The sequence below is a fragment of the Cnephaeus nilssonii genome, assembly GCF_951640355.1.
Source record: "Cnephaeus nilssonii genome assembly, chromosome: 7".
NCBI lineage: Eukaryota > Metazoa > Chordata > Mammalia > Chiroptera > Vespertilionidae > Cnephaeus > Cnephaeus nilssonii.
In genome coordinates, this window is record NC_137078.1 from 39839320 (window position 1) to 39859157 (window position 19838).

The 19838-nt window shown below is 37.0% G+C and overlaps 1 protein-coding gene across 2 annotated transcripts in view; it reads right to left on the reverse strand.

Moving 5' to 3' along the window:
- The window catches only part of SH3GLB1 (SH3 domain containing GRB2 like, endophilin B1), a 31290-nt gene extending 16992 nt beyond the window's left edge, over window positions 1-14298 (reverse strand). The window contains exons 1-3 of one of the 2 annotated variants that reach the window (XM_079777484.1): window positions 13946-14298; window positions 4669-4810; window positions 1628-1756 (exon numbers count right to left, since the gene is read on the reverse strand). In XM_079777484.1, coding sequence (XP_079633610.1) covers window positions 1628-1756; window positions 4669-4810; window positions 13946-14017 — 343 coding nt within the window. In that variant the 5' untranslated portion in view covers window positions 14018-14298. The remainder of the gene's footprint in view (window positions 1-1627; window positions 1757-4668; window positions 4811-13945) is intronic. The other variant, XM_079777483.1, reaches the window with a different exon arrangement.
- Window positions 14299-19838: the final 5540 nt, after the last annotated feature.

The window sequence follows — 19838 nt, forward strand, 5'->3', positions numbered from 1 at the left end:
CCCATGTTTTGAAAGAAAAGTACTGTGGAAAATAAGTGAAAGGAAAAGGAACCACAAGATCAAGATTCTACTCCCAGTTCTATCTCTAATAAGCTTTAGTTCTGTGGATCTTAATTCCTTCATGTTAGAATGAGATTAGATCTGATTGGTAAGGAAGTAATAATATAACACAGCAGTTAAGAGCTCAATTTCTGGATACAGATCTACATTTGAATTACTAGGTATACATTCATGGATGAATTATGTAACCTCTCTAAGACTCAGTTTCCTTTTTTAAAAATGGAGATAGAATTTATAAGTAGGATATAAAGTGGGGATTTATTGAAATAATACTTATAATAAAGTATTCCAATGCTTGGAATACTCAATTGTTAGTTATTATCAATTAACAATATAGATTCTCAAAGCTCAATTCCAATAATCAGGGTACATTCAATGAAATTACTAGAGATAAAAACAGATGAAGTAAATTATAAAAGAAAAAAATTTAGAAGCCTTTCAAATGATCATGTTCCACTAGGCCTTCAATTTGGTGAAGGAAAGGCCTGGGTCTCCTTAAACTTTTATGGCTCCAGCATCTAACTGTGCCTGGCACAAGCAGGTAACACAAAAATCTGCTTAATGTATATAGTTTTTCTAAAATTAATAGCTATACTTTAGAAATAAAACTATAAAAATTTAAAGTATCTCCCAACTTCCGAAAAAAATATATTTTGAAGAACACAATGTAAAAATTTTAAAGTTGTACATCTAAATGGGTTAAATGGCATTGACTGCACAGTAGTTAGGTTATTTCCTCTGATATAAAGAAGAGAACTACTAAAGTTTAAGTTCATTTAGTCCCAGAATTTATGAGCAATTTCATAAATCAGGACTATATATAAAAAATAATTTATTTTACCTAGCATTTCATATCCATTTTTAGAACCAATTTCTTGCAGAAGTCTTAAAAAGACTTGAACAACAGGAAAAGAGCTATAGAATCCAAAACTGCCATATATTCTGAGAAAATTAGATTTGAAGGATAGTAATATATAACTTTGAGCTCCAGAGTTATACATTAAAAGAGTCAGCACAACAACTAACAAAGCTGAAGAAACTGTAAAACATGATCATAAAAAAATGAAATATATGAAGAAAATGGAAATGAAATGTAATCCAAACATCCAGAGATAACCATTGTTAACATTTTTGTATTAATGACATTATGTGTAATGAAAGCAATAGTGATTCCAAAACTTACAATGTGTCAGGTACTTTTTTATAGAAATAAATAAGCCCTCAAGAAAGCTTTAAAAAAAAAAAAAGAGGAGACATATGTAAACAAAAACTACAATGTATCTTAAGTACCACAACAGAGATACTGCAAGAGTGCAAGTGAAGAATCCATTTAACATTTTAAACATAAAAAGATCATATGAAAGCTCAGAATAATATATGCTTAAATATATTAAATTAAATTGAAATGAACATACTTGTTACCGATAATTCTCACTTCATTGAAAATTTTAACATAAAAATTTTGAAGTTAAAAGTGATTCCACTAATATTAGGTAAATATTAATGATGTCTCTAAGTAGTAAAAATCTACAAGTAAAGATAAATAGACCTTTTGCCTCTCACTTACCATAAGCTGTTCCAGGGCCAAACTCAGTCCCTGCATCAATCATATATTGTCCCAAAAGTTCTGGGTTGTTTACACGACTTGGAGCTTTTCTATCCAGTTTCTCATAAACAAATTCTTCTATCCTGGCATCTACATGAAAAGTTTAAAATTACCAATTTCAAAATAGCAAAACTATTTAAAAGACACTTTTGTTCCACTACCAGCCATTTATCACCCTGTAAAATTAACATGAAATTAGCATGCTTTCAAGTACTTATATTAATATACTAGCGGCCTTGTGCATGACATTCGTGTGCCCTTTCGCAGTCCAGGAGCCCTTGGGGGATATCCACGGGGAGCGGGCCTAAACTTCAGTAGGACATTGGAGAGCGGGCCTAAGCCGCAGTTGGACATCCTTAGTGCTGCCTTGGAGGCCAGAGAAGCTCCCGCCACCTCCACTGCGCTCCAGGCCTCAGCCGGGCTTGTGGCGTTCCCCCTCTGGGAGAGCACTGACCACCAGGGGGCAGCTCCTGCGTTGAGTGTCTGCCCCCTGGTGGTCAGTGCGCGTCGCACCCACCAGTTATTCCGCTGTTTGGGCCATTTGCATATTACCCTTTTATTACATAGGATAATTTTTTATTTATATGTTGAGTATTATATAACTCTAAGAAACTTACTATTTTAGAAATATGAAAAATATTTTGGAACAAAAATATTTTAAAGTAAAACCATTATATGAATATTTTATGGGATTTTAGGTTCCAAAAAAGGGCTGGTATTCACTTTATATCTAGTGAAATTGCATTTGCCCCATTCATATAATGTCTAACTTTTAACTCTGAATATATGTTTTCAATTTTAAAAGCAGGATTTTTCAACTATGAAAATATGGATATAAGGTATCTTTAAGAACCAAAGAGTCACATACTTCTGACACCTTTTTTGGGCTTTTCTTGCTCAAAGCTGTCTCTCCCTCCTAGAGTCTAAATATAGGCACAGGGGTTTAAGAATAGAGTAATCCAGGCTTGGGATAGTCTGCAGACAGAAATCAGCAATATGATGCCTTGGCTTAATTGTATTTAATTATATTTAAAGTATATACTAGTAGATACATAGATACCTTTGAGCATGTATTCACTCAAGATTTCACCATTACAAATAAGATTAAAATACAAGAGAAAAGGTTAAAAGCAATTATAGAACATTAGTATAAATGGGAAAGGGAAAAATATGAATAAACATTTTAGTGTAATATTCAAGAAACTCACATTTACATTGCTGCCTAACAGTGAGGTATTTCAGAGACAAATGAGAAAAAGTCCAAATTTCCAGAAACAATGATTAAATATAAATTAAAATTATAATCCAAAAAGAAGTTAAATATGTCCCTTTTAAGCATCTCACACAATTCCTCTACAAGTGTAAGTTTTACACAGTGCACTGAAATTTCAAAAATAAGCTAAACAGAAACACTTCAGAAGTTGGCAAAAGTGTTAATTATAAAAACATAAAATACACTTTGTGGTAGACACTGGTACAGTATCAGAAGAGTTTTTAAGTAGGGATTTAAAAACCATTAAATTAGTTAAAACCAAAATGAATCAGTTTAAAATGAATCATTTAGATGATGTTACCTAAGTTTCAGAATCTCATTTTCTGACCACCACAGTAATTCTTAGCTTTGCTGTTTTCTACCTATTTGGTCAAAAGTATAAATCCCATGTTGATTTCATTCAGTTAATAAAACATTTGGTATATTTTAAATAAATGTTTCATTTCACTAAGTCTTAAAAAACATTTAGGCAACTCTGCTATAATTCAATATATATTTCTGAAAAACACTAGGTTCTAAAAAAATCATACACTAAAAATGACAGGGCTTACAGAAAAAGAGCTGGGTTTAACCACACAAAACCTAAGTAACTTTATAACCAGAGCACAAATAAAAAAATAAAAAGAACTGTTACTACTTTTAAATTAAAACACTAATATAAAATAATATTTATGAGCCATTGTAACTTCTTTATAAGAACACCATTCCTGTTTACCAGTCATGCATGACTTTATTTGCCATTCTGGAAAACATACTTTAGGACAGACTATGAGTGCAAGGAACTTTGGATAGAGCAAGGAATAAGAGGAAAACATTCTACTTTTTGTTTGTTTGTTTTAGGTGCCATGACATATAATTTAAGTAGCCTTAAATGAATAACAAATACCACATAGTATCCAAAGACTAGGCCTCAAAGTGTAAAAGGCTTAGCTTAAAAAGTCATTGCAATTTAAATAAAACTGCAAAGAATTACTAATAGTTTGTACAGTGCTTGAGTTTTTATGCAATAGCAACAAAGTTGGAATTTTAAGTACTTAAAAATAAGTTTATGGCACTCACAACATGGTCACAATAACTTTGGGGGAAAAGAGGAAGGAAAGCATGCATTGTTGCCTTTGTCCTTCAATTCTGATATGTAAGTTCCCAGTGAAAAGACTGTCAATGTGCTTGGTTCTAGTTCAAGTTCCCCTTCTAATTAGCTATGCTAAATTAGACAAAATGCTACCTTGTGAGTTTCAATTAATAAACAATTATGGTGCATCTTATTTGCAAGGTTATTTATTTAGTGATCTGCTTAGGGTTGTCAGAAAATCAAATGGAATAATTTATGTAAAAACGTAAAACTTAACATAAACAAGTGGTAACGAATTAACTTTCCCCTTAATTATTTAGGGATAATTCTCCCTTGGATGAAACAGGAAGAGTAATTTAATTTTCATAGACCTTTATATCTCTTAAAATTCAAAGTCACTGCCTGAAATTGAATTTTCAAGAGGATTTTACAAAAGCCTGGAAAATGTTGTCAGTTTGTTAGGTGATACACAAAAAAATGTTTATCACCCTCTTCTTAACCAAGGCACACAAAAAATAACCATAATCTCAAAGCTATAAACAAAAAAATTCTGTTTTCTAATAGAAATTAAAACTTTTTTTAACATTAAAAACCCTACTAACAGAATTTTTTAATAGGAATAGTCAATAAGGTAGGCAAAAGGTAAAAGTTTCTTACTTGGATTTGGCTGCAATAACACTTCAGTTTGTTTCATTATTTTTTCTGTCCATATTTTGGTACATTCAGCTTTGCTAAGAAGGTTCTCTAAGTGAGCATCCAATTCTGTCTTCTCTGCCTGGCCAAGCTTTTCTTCTGTGAACTGTTAGTGATTATTTTAAAACAATATTAAATATACTGCAAATACATTTTAGCAACCTATATTAATAATTAAAAACAAAACTCAAATCCAAACAATCCCAAACATACAATTATTTGTAAACCACTGCATGTAAATGTTACCGTTTTTGCTCCTATGATAATTCTGCCCTTATCTATACCTCTTTTGTAGCACTTATTATGATCCTATCTTATAGTTAACACGTATCCTCAGTTCTGCTAAAATGCATGATGTGAATTCTACAAAAAATTGAACACACTGTCTGGTATATAAAGTATATAAATATTTCTGACTTACAAAGGTAGCATAACAATAAGGAGTAAGAGCTTTGAGTCAGTTGGATATGAATTCATACCCTGACTGCAATGCAGTGTGACCTGAGCAAGCTTTTGAATATTTTTTCCTTAGGTATCCTCTATCATAAAAAAGAGTCAATATATATCTTACAGTACTTTGAAAGTTAATTAAGAGTATGTATGTAAATCACATTGTTCAGTGCCTGATCATTGTTATTGAATTAAAAAAGGGCTGTTTATGTTTAATGTGGCATTATATTATTGGCACTTTAATCACACCTAGTTAGATAGGCTTTTATGAGATGTTCTGAAAAACTATCATTTAAGTTGTTTCTTCAGGATATGTTCCAGCAATTGATGTATAGACTAACTTTTGGAATATATCCTATTCATACTATGGAGGCATCTTTTAAAGATCATAAAGTGTAGTTAAATATACTCAATGTACATTATCTTGTGTTGGTTTTTCAGGAAAGGCAGCATTGCACATACAGTAACGAAGAAGTAAAAAGATTTCCTTCCTTTTAGATTTTATGAAGACTTCTGGATATTTTTCATTAAATACTAGAAGTGATGAATCAGCCTGCTTATCATGCATAATTTTTTTTCTAGAATATGTGGCTTTTCCCATCATAACACGGGCATATCACTAGCACTAATTCTATGCTTATTAATCATGACTCATTTCTGGGTAACAAAATATAATGTTCACCTTGCTTTTTCTCCTCCCCTCTCATTTCTTAAAATATCTTCTCCTGCTCCACTTGTCTGAGTTTTATTATGTTTCTTCCAGCATCCTTGTTTTTGTTCTAATACTTTCAGTTGATTATCACTTAGCACTTTTAGCTGAAAGGTCCTCTAGAATGTTATTTTTAGACTTTACAACCCCCACCAAGGTCTTGTTCAGCTGCTAGAAATAACAGCTTCAACAGTTTTTGTAAAGTCTTAGGCCTTACTGAGACCGGCCTTAGCCAAGCCCTGACCCAATGGGTGGGACTGAGAAAAGCAGTTCCAAAGGTATTGCCTAAGCCCGTAAACTTGAGTATATTATAACTGAGGATAGAAGAGGCATTAGGTAAAAATCAAAACCCGTCTCCCAAAGTCAGCTGGGTAACTATGCAATCTCGATCTTAAGAGAGAACGCTAGTCTTCTTTCAGATCCCTGAGATTCTAAGCAACAGACCTACTGTAGAGATATAGATTAGAACTTTATATGTTAATACACCCAGGTGAACATTATCTACAAAGGATGATCTACCAGTAGATCATCCAGACAATAAACAAGTAATTAAATACTTTGATAATAAGGATACAAAGATAAAAAGAAGGTGGAGAGAGGACCAACACAGATGGTCCTATTATTTCTTAAGTGAGTTACTCAATGATTAACTGCTTGAATTAATGAATTCAAGTGTAGAGAACTGAAGAATTCATTCTGCAGGGAGGGGGAGGGTAGGAGAATCAGAAGGTTTAAAAGGCAGAGGGATATGCAAGCTGGGCCTGGAAGAGGGAGCAGGAGTTTGAGGATTGCCAGATGTGAGCGGTAAGAAAAATAGCCTCTCTGAACTGGTAACAACTGAGATGGGATGATAACAAATGAGCTATGTAAAGACCCAAGGGAAGAGTACAGAGTCCTCTGATGATTTATCTTCCAGTTGCATTTCTGGAGGATCATTAGTGGTTCTAAATATTATTATTTTTTTTTTTTGGTAGAAGCCTTTAATTTATACTTAAAAACCAAGACTAGATTAATACAACAGTCAACAGATTCATAATTAAGAACCAGTATTTATTAGGTCAGTCTTTGTGCTAAGCACTCTGCTAAGAACTATTATAAGAGAGCTAAATGAAAAATATTACCCAAACATTATAAACTTGCAGGCCTATTTTTTTCAGTACATAAAATCATGTTAAACTTTATTGACTTTTTTTAAAATATGTATCAGAGGATATTTTTCTATTGATTTTTAGAGAGAGTGGAAGAGAGAGGGAAAGAGAGAGAAATATCGATGTGAGAGAAATGCATCTATTGGTTGCCTCACGCACGCCCGGGTGGGGAGGAGCCTGCAACCAAGTAAGGTATGTGCCCTTGACCAGAACCAAATTCGGGACCCTTCTGTCCACAGGCTGATGCTCTATCCACGGAACCAACCCAGCTAGGGCCATGTTGATGTTTTTTAGAAACACACTGGAATTAAACAAATGGGCTAGAAATTACTAAAAAATGTTTCTAGAAAGTGATTGAAGAAAGTCATTTAGTTTACCTGATACAGGTTAGGTTTCAGGGCAAGTTTTCCCTCAATATTTCAGAGAACCAACAATTAGAAAGTTAATTATTTGAAAAACAAAACATTTCAATCTTCAGGTCAAAAGGCTGTTTGCTTAATTATTTAATATTTTCTTTGTGATTCTCATACACTACCTTACAGGTATCTCTAACTATACTTTTTTTTTTTTTAAGTGTGAAAGTGTACTAGAGCAAAGATGAGTATTTGCAACAAATCATTTATTTGTATGAGTATGACATCTTGGGCAAAATATTAAACAGTCTGATCCTCAACTTCTTGATCACTGAAATTATGATACTTACCTATATAATGAGTTTTGGACTGTTTGATATAAAATGCACAGCTTAGTAAATGGCATATTCTAACATATATCAAAACCCTGACACTGTTAAAAATACAGAAGTATAAAAAGGGTCTAGTAAAGGATCTTATTGAGAAATAAAATCAACTGTAGTTTCTAATTACAACTATTATCATTAAAATTCTACAAAGTTATTAATAATTTTGGGTTGAAAGATGTTGAAAACTAAAATTTTTAAGGGTAAAATTCAAAATTTTAGGTAATTAGGAAAGGAATCTTTTTTTAAAAAAAGAATTAATAGGTTTTTATGTCCTTATGAAAAAGGTACCATTATTATAACTTTATGTTTACCTGTAGGCAATACTGTTAAGAGCATGAAAGCCTTGAGGGCAAGAACCATGTCATATGTTGATTATACATCTCACATACAGTAGAAGAAAATATATACTATTATGTTCTCCATACATATTTTCATTAATATCTAAACCTCTTTAATTTATTTGATATAACTCATTTTCTACAGTAGGTGCATTCTTAAAAATGTTTTAGACAAAAATGTATCTATTAAATATTGTACTATTTTGTTATTTTAATATGTCATACCTTCTGGTTAACAATGGGAAAAATCCTACGCCTCCATAATAAAATCATGGGAATTATCAAGCCTTCTACAATTGCACATTTAAGTAATAATTTAAATTTATAATTTCAAATTAAATATGTAACATTAGCAATATGGTTATGTCTCTCTCCACTCTTTGTTCTATGTAGGATTAAGGTTACCTTTAATTTGATTATTGACTATCATGTAGGAAGCAGAGGGAGATTGTAGGATAGGAGTGCTGTGAATAAAGACACAGGGGCAAGGAACCACAGAATATGTTTGGACAATGGTAATAGAAAGTATTAAAGTATGAATTTTTTTGACAGCAAGTATTTACTGTAAAGGATTGTCTTTGAGTCAGCCATATTTTGCCAGGCTCTGTAATCCTTCCTTCACTACAGGACAGGAATGTAGCCTACAGTATGACATAAAGAGCCTGGATTCCCTACCCTGCTTTATTAGAAAGAAAAAAGAACTATAAGTAAAAAGGCTGTGTGATCAAAGACATCTATCTCATATAAAGTCTAACCATCAATTCTCTGGGTAAAGTAATATTTTAAAAGTAATAAAGTTCTTGGGGTAGGGGAGAATGTATAACAAATTCTGAATATAATGTATTAGTAAACTATAAAGTAGATTCTTCTCAACTGGTACTCAATTTTGGCTGCTCTTTGGAATTATTTGGGGGAGCTTCAAAAACACTGATGCTGAATCCAACACCAAAGATTCTAATTTAATTGGACTAGGGTGCGGTTTGTAAAGATCCCTCAGTTAATTTTAAGTGCAGCTAAGACTGAGAACCACTGTTCTAAACTCATACATAATTATTTTAACATCAGGTTAAGAAATCATCTTCTATTTAGTAGTCTGTTAAGTTAATGCTAATAGCACCAAAGGATGTGAACACAGTTTTGGGTAGCACTAAGTACACAGAGTTTTTACATAATGAGTAAACGAATGGACTTTTAATGTCACATGTATTATATATTAGAATTTGAGAGACATGGTAAAGTTATTTGCAGTTTAAATTCTATGAAGGAAATGGAATTTCAGAAGGGCTTGAGAGAAAGTATTTGGCCAAGTTGGAATTCCATCCAAATAACACCTGACAGGAGCTAGTTGAGGGCAGCATCATACTCATCTTTATATCACCAGCTTAGTCCCACCATTAATGCTTGCTAAATTAAGTGGGAGATTGAGGTCAAGCTTGCAACTAAATTTTATAGACATTTCCCCCCCGTCAGAAAATACCTGGCAGTCATGAAGTTCATAATGTAATTTCAGTAGTCAGTTCAAAGGAAATTAATATAAATCCCTACCTACGTAATTTAGTTTGGGAGAAATTTTTTTAGACAGTATACACTCTTAGAGATGGTGAGCAAAGTTTTGCTTCAATATCAATTCTGAATTTAAAATATGCACACTTGAAATATTTATTAAACCAAGTAAGAGAACAGTAATTCATAAAATGGATATTTACTAAAAAGAGTAAAATATTTAATTATGACAAATTAGGACTAGACTATGAAGTCCTTTGAAGGCAGCAACTAGGTCTTATTCATTTTTGAATTCTTCAATGCCAAACACCCTAAGAGGTATTCAATAAATATAAGTTGAGTTGAAGTTTAATACTTTAGAATTAATCAACTTCAAGGTCAGAAGATATAATATTAGAAAAATATTAATGAAAATAACAAAATTATTTAACATGCTAAATGATTCAAAGAGTAAACGTTACTTATGGTTACTACCTTGCTTGGAGAAAATTAAAAACCAATGTTGGATGTTGTGAGAAGGGAATAAGAAAGAAAGAATTCTTTAAAACATACAATCTTATTAAAGATATGAAAGCCACAGAATAACAGAATTTTAGAGCTCCAAGGGGTCTTACATAACAGTGCATTAGGAGAAAATTGCCATATACAGAACTGATAAAAGACACAGGATTTCACACTAAGCACCTGTGGTCTGAGATGGACTTGAAGTTGTATCTTGAGAGCAAGAAAGACTACAAAGAGGCAGCAGAGAGCATTCAAGATGAGTTTTACTTAAGAACAAAATTCTAGAATTAGAAAAGTATATTTTTGAAATTAGAAAATAATTTGATAGGAATAATGTTTACATAAGAGTAAGAGGAAAGATAAAGCTGGAAGGGAGTATTTAATGCTCAACAAAGGAGTTTGGACTGAAGAGACAGATTCCATGAATTAATAAATGTTTTTTTAAGACACTAATAAAGTAACAACTGATGGAAGATAAATAACTTGATGCTCTTGTATTCTATTGTTTTGAGGGAGGTAAGAACAACAAAACCACCCAAATGGACTATTAAGGAATGAATATTCCTATTCATTTATACATTTTACCTTAACATACTATTTTAAAGTACTAAGACTCAAACATTTTAGAAGGGTGAGAATGGAGTGATGAGACCCATTTATATGCTTTAATAGTTTGATTTTACTTTTAAAAAAATAGGGGCCATTTCAATTCTTAATTTAAATTTTTTTTAAGTAAAATGAAAAAATGTATGGCAGCTGACGAACCAGAGAATGGCCTATCCCTTAAGGTATAAATGTGAACTTGAATTCCATTCCTATTCTTCTTATTACTTATAACGAGTAACTGGCATACATAACTCTTACTCTATTCTTAGCATGAAACTTGGCACTTTGGCACTATACTGATGTCAATTCAATTTAGAGTAGGAACTCAGTTACTGACTAAATACTGATAAGTAGTGTTTTGTTGAAAATGACCAGACAGCATTCCAAACTTCACATGTTACATTTTGGAACCATATTTTTCCCTTTATATATTTTATTTTAAAAAAGTATTATAGAAATGTCAAACATATACAACAGCATAATAGTATAATGAAACCACATGAACCCACAACCCAGCTTCAAACTATCAACATTCTGCCAATGTTGTTTTAACTGCTCCCATTATTTCTTCTGAAATATTTTAAAGTAATTTTCAGACATGATACAATTTATACAAATTTCAGAATATATCTCTAAAAGATACAGACTCAACATAAGGAGCCTGCTCCTCCTGAAATATTTCCTTGCTTAGTAAATCGTTCAAGCCAAAACACCGGAGTCATCCTTTGACTCATTTTTCTCCCACAGCGCAAAGCCAATCTAACAAGCAATACTGGATAGATTGTGAATTTCCCCTGCTATCACTCTTATGTCACATCACCTTTTACTTTTTGCCTGCCTTATGTCCACAGCTCCCTAACTGGTCTCCCTAGTACCCCTGAAACTTCAGTCTTTATACTTGTTCCCTATGACTGAAATGTTTTTTGTTCAAAAAACTGGCAACTGTCACTTCCTTGAGGCATCTTTGAATTTGACCCTATTAGAAAGGCTTGCCCTAACCACCATGTCTACACAACAGGGCAACAACCATCACTTCTACCATTAACCAATCCTCGCTGGCCTATTTCTCCATCACCACCTGATGTATTTATTTACTAGTTTGTCCTCTTCTGCTAGATTGTGAGCTCCAGGAGGGCAGATATTTTCTTGATTTTATTCATTACTGTATGACCAGTGTTCACAATAGTAGTGACAGGCAGTCATGGAGCATGCAGTTAAGTATTTAATACTGAAAATTATTTGATAGTTAACAGAGTAAAACAGAATTTAAAAATTATTTCCTAAAGAATCTGAAACAATCAGTAATTAAGAATCATTTGGAAAATAATACATTTTTTGAAGGCTTTGACAGATTTTTAAAATCTAGTCTACTGACAATTTATGTGTCCTATATTTAAGCAGTGTGGATCATGTACCTGAAATATAGCTAACTGTATATAAAAGAGTGGCATTATATGGTGTCATATTGCATTCAGCATCTTCAGAGGGAATGAGCACTGGAACAATACCAAAGTCTCTGCCTCTTTTGCAGTTAACATTAAGTCTTACAAATCAAAATTCACTTCAGACCTTCAATCACTACACTCTTCTTGCAACGAGTCTTTGAACTATGAGTACTAGGCTAATTTAAATTAAAAAATTATTTAACTATAAGGTTCAATGTCTTTTCAATATACCTTATATTTTAGTGGAGGAAGGGAGAAGAGGGTTAAGGCAGCTGGCTTATTACTCACCATGCAGAGTCTGTAACTTGGAAATCAAGACCTAGAAGGAATTCCCATCTCTTAAGGGTTACTTGCCTAAGTGTTACTGAAATGCTCAGCGCGAACTAGATGATGTTTAATCCCTTCCTAGGCTGTAACATTCTCTATATCCTAGACTTGCAATGCTTATCCAAGAAGAGAGAAGCAGCTGGCAGTAAGTAGTAGGTCAGACAGCACTTGCTATTTACTAGCCATGCAAGTTAAGCAAGTTACTCACCTCTCTGAGGCTGCTTCCTCATATATAAAGGGGGGTTAATAACATCTACCTGGCAAAGTTACAGAAAGGACTGAAGATAATCTGCCCAGTGAAATGTTTGACATCGTTTTGGGTTTTTGGGTTTTTCACAATATAAGGCAGCTATTGCCTCTAGTTCTACCCTTCTTTTGCCAAGAACAGTGCAATGGTAAGATCGACGATGCCAGTCAAATTGGGATAAAGTGGCAAAGCAAGACCACGGCTTGACATTTCAGTATCAATTCGGTACGAACATTAGAAAACCATTTTTGTTTTCTCTCTACAAAAGAGCATGCTGTTGTTACTGTGACTCTGTCATTAACTTAAACACCAGATTGTTGATAACCCGTGTTGTGGTAAAATGTACATCTGTTCACAGATTTAACCGAGGGTGCCATCGTGTGGGTTGACGACAGTAAGAAAACCGTCCAAGTTCCCCAGTCCTGACACTCCCCTGATTGCGGGGTACCGGGGGAGATGGTTACCTTTCCCCCATAAAGTGTGTGTCTGGAACATACCCCCGTGACTACGGGCGCAACACGAGCCTCTCCCCTCCTGCTCCCGGCCCTACGGCCGGCGCTTCCCATTGTGAAAACGTGTGGGAACCCCCGAGCTCCAGCCTTCCCGGGGCCTCGGCAAAGCCTGGACGCCGACGGGCGACCTCCCTGCCTCCAGCGGACTGCCGAGCCCGGGGCCGGCCTTTCCGGGGGGGAGAGGCGCGGGAGGGAGCGGCGTTGGCAGCTCTCCGGGCAGAGGGGCAGGAAAAGGACACTTCCTCCTAAGACGCGGCGGGGAGGGTGCGAGGAAGGAGAAGGAAGGGTGGGGGTGGTGCATGAACAGTCTGGTCTCTGGGCTCCCCAGCGGGACCCGCCAGGCCTCCGCCCGCCCCGGGAGGCAGGTCACACGAGCACCCGCGTCGTGGGGTCAGCAAGGCGGGCGGTGCCGTCGGAGCCTCGGCTCGAGGCCGGACGCAAGGTGTCCTCCCGGGGCCCCGTCTCCACCCCGCCTCGCTTCACCCAGGGGGCGGCGGCCGGGCTGGAGGGGGGACAGGGGACGGCGGCCAGGCCCGCAGGGGCGCCAGGCCGCGCCCCTCTCCCGGGGCTCGGGCCGCCGCAGGCAGGCCCCGTGATCGGCGAGGCCGGGAGCGAGGGCGCCGACGATCGGGCTGGGTGCTCCCGCATTGCCCCCCCCGGACCCCCACCCCGGTCCTCCGGGATACGCCACCCCTTCCCCCGCCGCCTACCTGCACCGCACGGCTGAGGAAAGTGCCCGCGTCGGCCGCGAACTTCTTGACGTTGAAGTCCATAATGTTCATCCTGCGCGGCAGCCGGGCGGAGCTGCCGGCTGACCTAGCGGGTAGGCGGAGGCGCCGCGGCCGGGCTGGGGCGCCGGGCGGGAGTGGCGGGGGCAGACGTGGTGAGCGGAGGGAGGCGGCGCCAGCCCCGCGGCCGCAGCTGTCGTTTCCGTCAAGGGGGGAGAGAGAGGGTGGGGCGAGGGGGAGAGCACGAGCGCCCCCCAGCGGCCCCCGGGTCCGGGCGCCGCAAGCCGGGACGCAGGGCCTGTCCCTTCGGAGCGCCGCCGCCGCCGCACACGTTGGCGCGCGGGCCGCGGTGGGCGAGCCGGAAACGGATTGGCGTACTGGCCTCCGGGTCAGGCTCCCCAGCGGAGGAAGCGGGCGGTGCCGCGGGGCGGAGCCTTTGTGGAGGTGATCGCGGGAACAGCGACCCCTTCAGGACCGTCGCGGCGCTGCCGCGGGGCGCGCCGGGAACTTGGCTCGCTCCGCCCGAGGGAAGGTCGGTGTCGCTGGGAGGGGCGCGCCGCGGGGTCGCAGCACCGCTGCACAGTTGTGGTTAGTCCCAGAGAACCAAGACCAGACAACTCCGACCCCTCTTTTTATTTGGAGAAAAAAAATATGGATGTTGGAGCATAGAATTGCAGTAGCTGTGTAATTAGAATCAACAGCTCCCTGTCATCCCGCACCCGCAGGTCTCTGAAGTTGCAGAATAGGTTTGATTTAGTGTCCCGCCGAGCCGGTTTTCATTCATTCAGCATTATTGAATGTCTACTGTGTACCAGAGCTGAATCGGGTGCTGGAGATACCATGCTTAAAAAGACTGTCCTTGCATTCAAGATGCTCTCAGTTCTTTAACTTGACCACCCCCAGCAGAAGCTCTGTGACTATTGGCTGCCTCAAGGACTTTGTGACTGCCTTACAGGGTCAACCCTAGGTGCCCACTGTGTGCGAAGTATGATGCCCAGGACACAGAGTGCCAAGTGGAGGTCACAAAGAAGTAGAAAATGGTGAGTGAGACAGAATAATCCTTAAAGATTCAACGTGGCGAATTTTAATAACAAATGAGGATATGATGTGAAATTTGTTAAAACACACACACACACACACACACACACACACACACACACACACACACCATGATTCTGAGTAATTTCTTAAGCAGTCTTCGTGATACAGCCTATGTTTGAACTATGTCAAGACAGGTGCAAGCAAGGAGAGAGAGAGAGAGAGAGAGAGAGAGAGAGAGAGAGAGAGAGAGAGAGAGAGAGAGACCTTAGTATTTCAAGAAAACAGTGTGTGTGTTTTTTGTGTGGGCTGTGCCCTTTTGTTACATTAGGGCTGGGAAAATGCGCCCCTGCAGGCAATGAAATGAGCTCACACAACTCATTCAGTGTTTTACTATAACAGCAGTACACAGAAGCAGTGGCTGTTGTTTAAGTCTGAAAGGTTAGCTCTAAAGGCATTTTAAGGAACAGCAGATAACATAAAGATTTCTTTGTGTTCGGTTATTCTTGGTGGTGGTGACAGACACAACCACTTTTTTCTAAGATAACTCCAGTAGAATGAATCTCCTAGATGCAAAATACTACACATATCTTCAATTATTTCAGAAATATGGAAAAGGAAATATATAACTAGGAATCTTGTTTTTTTCATTTATTGTCCATATTTAGATTTTTAAGCACTTACTATCTTTGTAGATGTCTATCTTCACAATAAGTGTATTTGCTGTAATCTATGTTTGTTTCTACAGAAATCTCACAACACCACATCCACTGTTAGAGAAAAAAACTCTGGATCCTCTTCCTCAAAGGTGTAGATCTTCCTAACTTGAAAAAAATCTTTACTTCTTGGAACATAGAATTGCAGTAGCTGTGCAATTAGAATCAGCATATGATCACATAATACAGTGTGACTAAGTGTATTTGTAGATTATATTATCTACCTAGTTTTAACTAAATAAATATTCACAAAAATGGACAAGTTGCCTAAAGAATTATCACCAAAGAAACATACAGCGGATGAACCTCGAGGTCATGGTTTGATTACTGGTCAGGGCACATGCCCAGGTTGCAGGCTTATGCAGATGGTGCAGGAGGCAGCCAATCAATGATTCTCTCTCATCATTGATGTTTCTATCTCTCTCCCTCTCCCTTCCTCTCTGAAATATATATTTACATATACATATATATACATATACATATACATATATATGTAAAAAAAGGTAATAACACAAGCACAAGCAAACCAGAAATGTCAGAGCTGATACTTATAAATGTTGAATTTATCAGAAAGACATTGAAATATGGATTTAAAAGTGATTAAAACTTGGTTCCAGCTTTTAAGGAACTCAGAATCTAATGTGGGAAATAGACTTGTAAAGTACAACATAGTATGAGAACTATAACTAGAAAAGCTTGTATAAGATTGGGCCGGAGTGATTTGTAGAGGAATTGGGTATTAACCAGCAGGATAGGGGAGGTGATAATTAAGACTTTTTTGAACTGGCTTCTGACTGAATTAATCTCAGTGGGGACAGATGATTAGACTTTAATTCAGAAAATCACATTTTGGGCAGTGTGGATAATGGACTGTAGAGGGGGCAAAGACAGGTAGAAAGACCGATTAGGAGTCTGTTGCTGTTATTCACCATGTACTCTGCTATCTTGATATCTTAAAATTGGAAGTATTTTTTTGACCAAAATTTCCTCTCATGGACATCTGTTTCTCTTTTACTCACTTAATGTGTTCTTATCCTCATCAAGGCCTGCAATCCCATGCCTCATTCTTAATCTCCCTCCACTTTTTTTTTTTTTTTTAACTCTCACCAGCACTCTCACCTGCCTCTGTCCTTCTGACCCATCAATCTACATTCCCAGATGAATGTTTTCTCTGTTTCTGCTCTCAAACTCCCAGCATTGTTAGGGAAAATTGCACAACCTTGTAGATGGATGCTACTTACCTACTAATGAATGATCGCCTACTTACACTAAACCTTTATAACTACCTAGAAAACCTTTTACTTCTTTCTAATAAAATCCTTTTTATACTCTGCAGCCTTCTGAAAAACTTTGACCCTTTTCTTAACATGCATAGCTGATTCTCATATACTATTATTCTTAGCCATTGATACTTTTTCTTTATAAAGGAATGATAAATCATCAAGCAATTATTAGCCAGGAGCTCCTTTAACCAAACTCTTTTATTTCTACCTCTTGTCCTTTTCCACTCTGTTCTCCACATTATTGCCAAATATTTCAAAGGAAGATGTGTCCCAGGTGTTTTCTTCTGAGTCGAGCAAGATACTGCTCTTTTAATCTTGGCTGCACGTAGGCATCACCTGGAGAGTTTAAGCAACCACTTATGCCTGGATTCCACTTTCAGAGTGTGGACTGGATATTGGGATGTTTCGAAGTTCCCCCTGGTCCATGGTCGGCAAACTGCAGCTTGCGAGCCACATGTGGCTCTTTGGCCCCTTAAGTGTGGTTCTTTCACAAAATACCACGGCCTGGGCGAGTCTGTTTTGAAGAAGTGGCGTTAGAAGAAATTTAAGTTTAAAAAATTTGGCTCTCAAAAAAATTTCAATCGTTTTACTGTTGATATTTGGCTTTGTTGACTAATGGGTTGCCGACCACTGCCCCAGGTGATGCTAATGTGTGGCCAAGATTGGTAATGAATCAATCATCCTCTGAGTACTTGTTCCACCAGTCTCTACCCTTTGCCTACAGATAAATTCCATTTCTCTTACTGGATTGAGTTCCTCAAGGGCAGTGACCATTTCTTACTCATTTTTATAATTTAATGATCTATTGGCAACTTTAGAGAATTCTCAATTAATTTTTTCAATGAATAAAATAATCAAATCAAGATGTATACTGTTCATTTGTATCCCCTCCTCCCCAACCCAAGTTTCCAAGTATAGATTCAATATTTCCAATACTGAGCCTCTTGTAGTTTGTTTTTACCGAAAGTTACTTTTTTCTGGTTTCCCATAATGGCAAGTTGAATTATATACACCAAGTCTCTTAAGCTAGAAATCTGAGTCTCCTTTGATGATTTCCTCTTATTTCCCATGTCTGATTGATCAAGTCTTTGGAATTTTTTTCTCTGAACTCTTTCTCATCTTCTCCTCTTTTTTACTTTTAAATTTAGGTATAATTAACATGTAACATTATATTAGTTTCAAATGTACAATATAATGAGTCATTATTTGTATACATCATCAAATGAGCTCCACAATAAGTCTAGTTAACATCCTTTAACTTACATAGTTACAGAAATAATTTCTCTTGTGATGAAAACTTTTAAGATTTACTCTCTTTGCAACTTTCAAATATGCAATATAGTATTATTTACTATGGCCACATGATATACATTATATTCCTATGACTTTTTAAAAAATACATGGACGTTTGTACTTTTTGACCCTTTCACCATTTCTTCTGTCCTACATCCCACTCCCACCTCTGGCAACCACCAATCAGCTCTCTGTATCTATGAACTTCGCTTTTTTGTTTGTTTGTTTGTTTGTTTATTTATTTATTTAAATATATATATTTTTATTAATTTCAGAGAGGAAGGGAGCGGGAGAGAGAGAGAGAGAAACATCAATGATGAGAGACAATCATTGATCAGCTGCCTCCTGCACACCCCACTCTAGGGATCGAGCCCAGAACCTGGGCATGTGCCCTTGACTGGAATTGAATCTGGGACCCTTCAGTCCTCAGACTGATGTGCCATCCACTGAGCCAAACCAGCTAGGGCTTGTTTTGTTTTTAGATTCTACATATAAATGATATCATACAGTGTTTGTCCCTCTCTGCTCACTTGTTTCATTTAGGATAATGCCCTCAAGGTCCCTGTTGTGGCAAATGGCAAGATTTCATTCTTTTTATGGCTGAATAATATTCGTGTGTGTGTGTGTGTGTGTGTGTGTGTGTGTGTGTATGTGTATGTGTGTGTATCACATTTTCTTTATTCATCAATCAATGAATTGTTTGTTTCCATATCATGATTGTTACAAATAATGCGCAATAAACATGGGGGTGTATATATCTGTTTATGTTAATGTTTTAGTTTCCTTGGGTAAGGATCCACAGTGGAATTACTGGATCATATGTAGTTCCATTTTGGATTTTTTTTTTATCTTAGAGAGAGGAAGGGAGGGAAAGAGAGAGAAACATTGATTGGTTGTCTCCCACACACACCCTGACAGATCCGATCTGCAACCTGGGTATGTGTCCTAACCTGCAATTGAACCTGCCACCCTTTGGTGCACGAGACGATGCTCCAACCAACTAAGCCACACTGACCATGGTTCCATTTTGAATTTTTAAAGGAACCTCTATCTATACTGTTTTCTATAGTGGCTATACCAGTTTATAGTGTCACCAGCAATGTACAAAGTTTCCTTCCCCTTTCTCCACATTCTAGCCATCACTTGTTAATTCTTGTCTTTTTAATAATAGTCATTCTAATAGGTGTGAAGGATATCTCATTGTGGTTTTGATTTGTATTTCCCTCATTATTAGTGATATTGAACATCTTTTCATCTACATTTGGCCATCTATATGTCTTCTTTGGAAAAAATGTCTATTCAGATTTCTGCCCAATTTTAAAAATCGGATTTTGTTTTTTTGCTACTGAGTTGTACAAGTTCTTTATATATTTTTGATATTTATCTCTTATCAGATACATGACTTGCATATATTTTCTCACATTCAGTAGGTTAACTTCTCATTTTGTTGATGATTACTTTGTGGTGCAGAAGCTTTTTAGTTTGATGTAGTCCCACTTATTTATTTTTGTTTTTGCTTTTTGATTAAAAAAATCATGGCCAAGG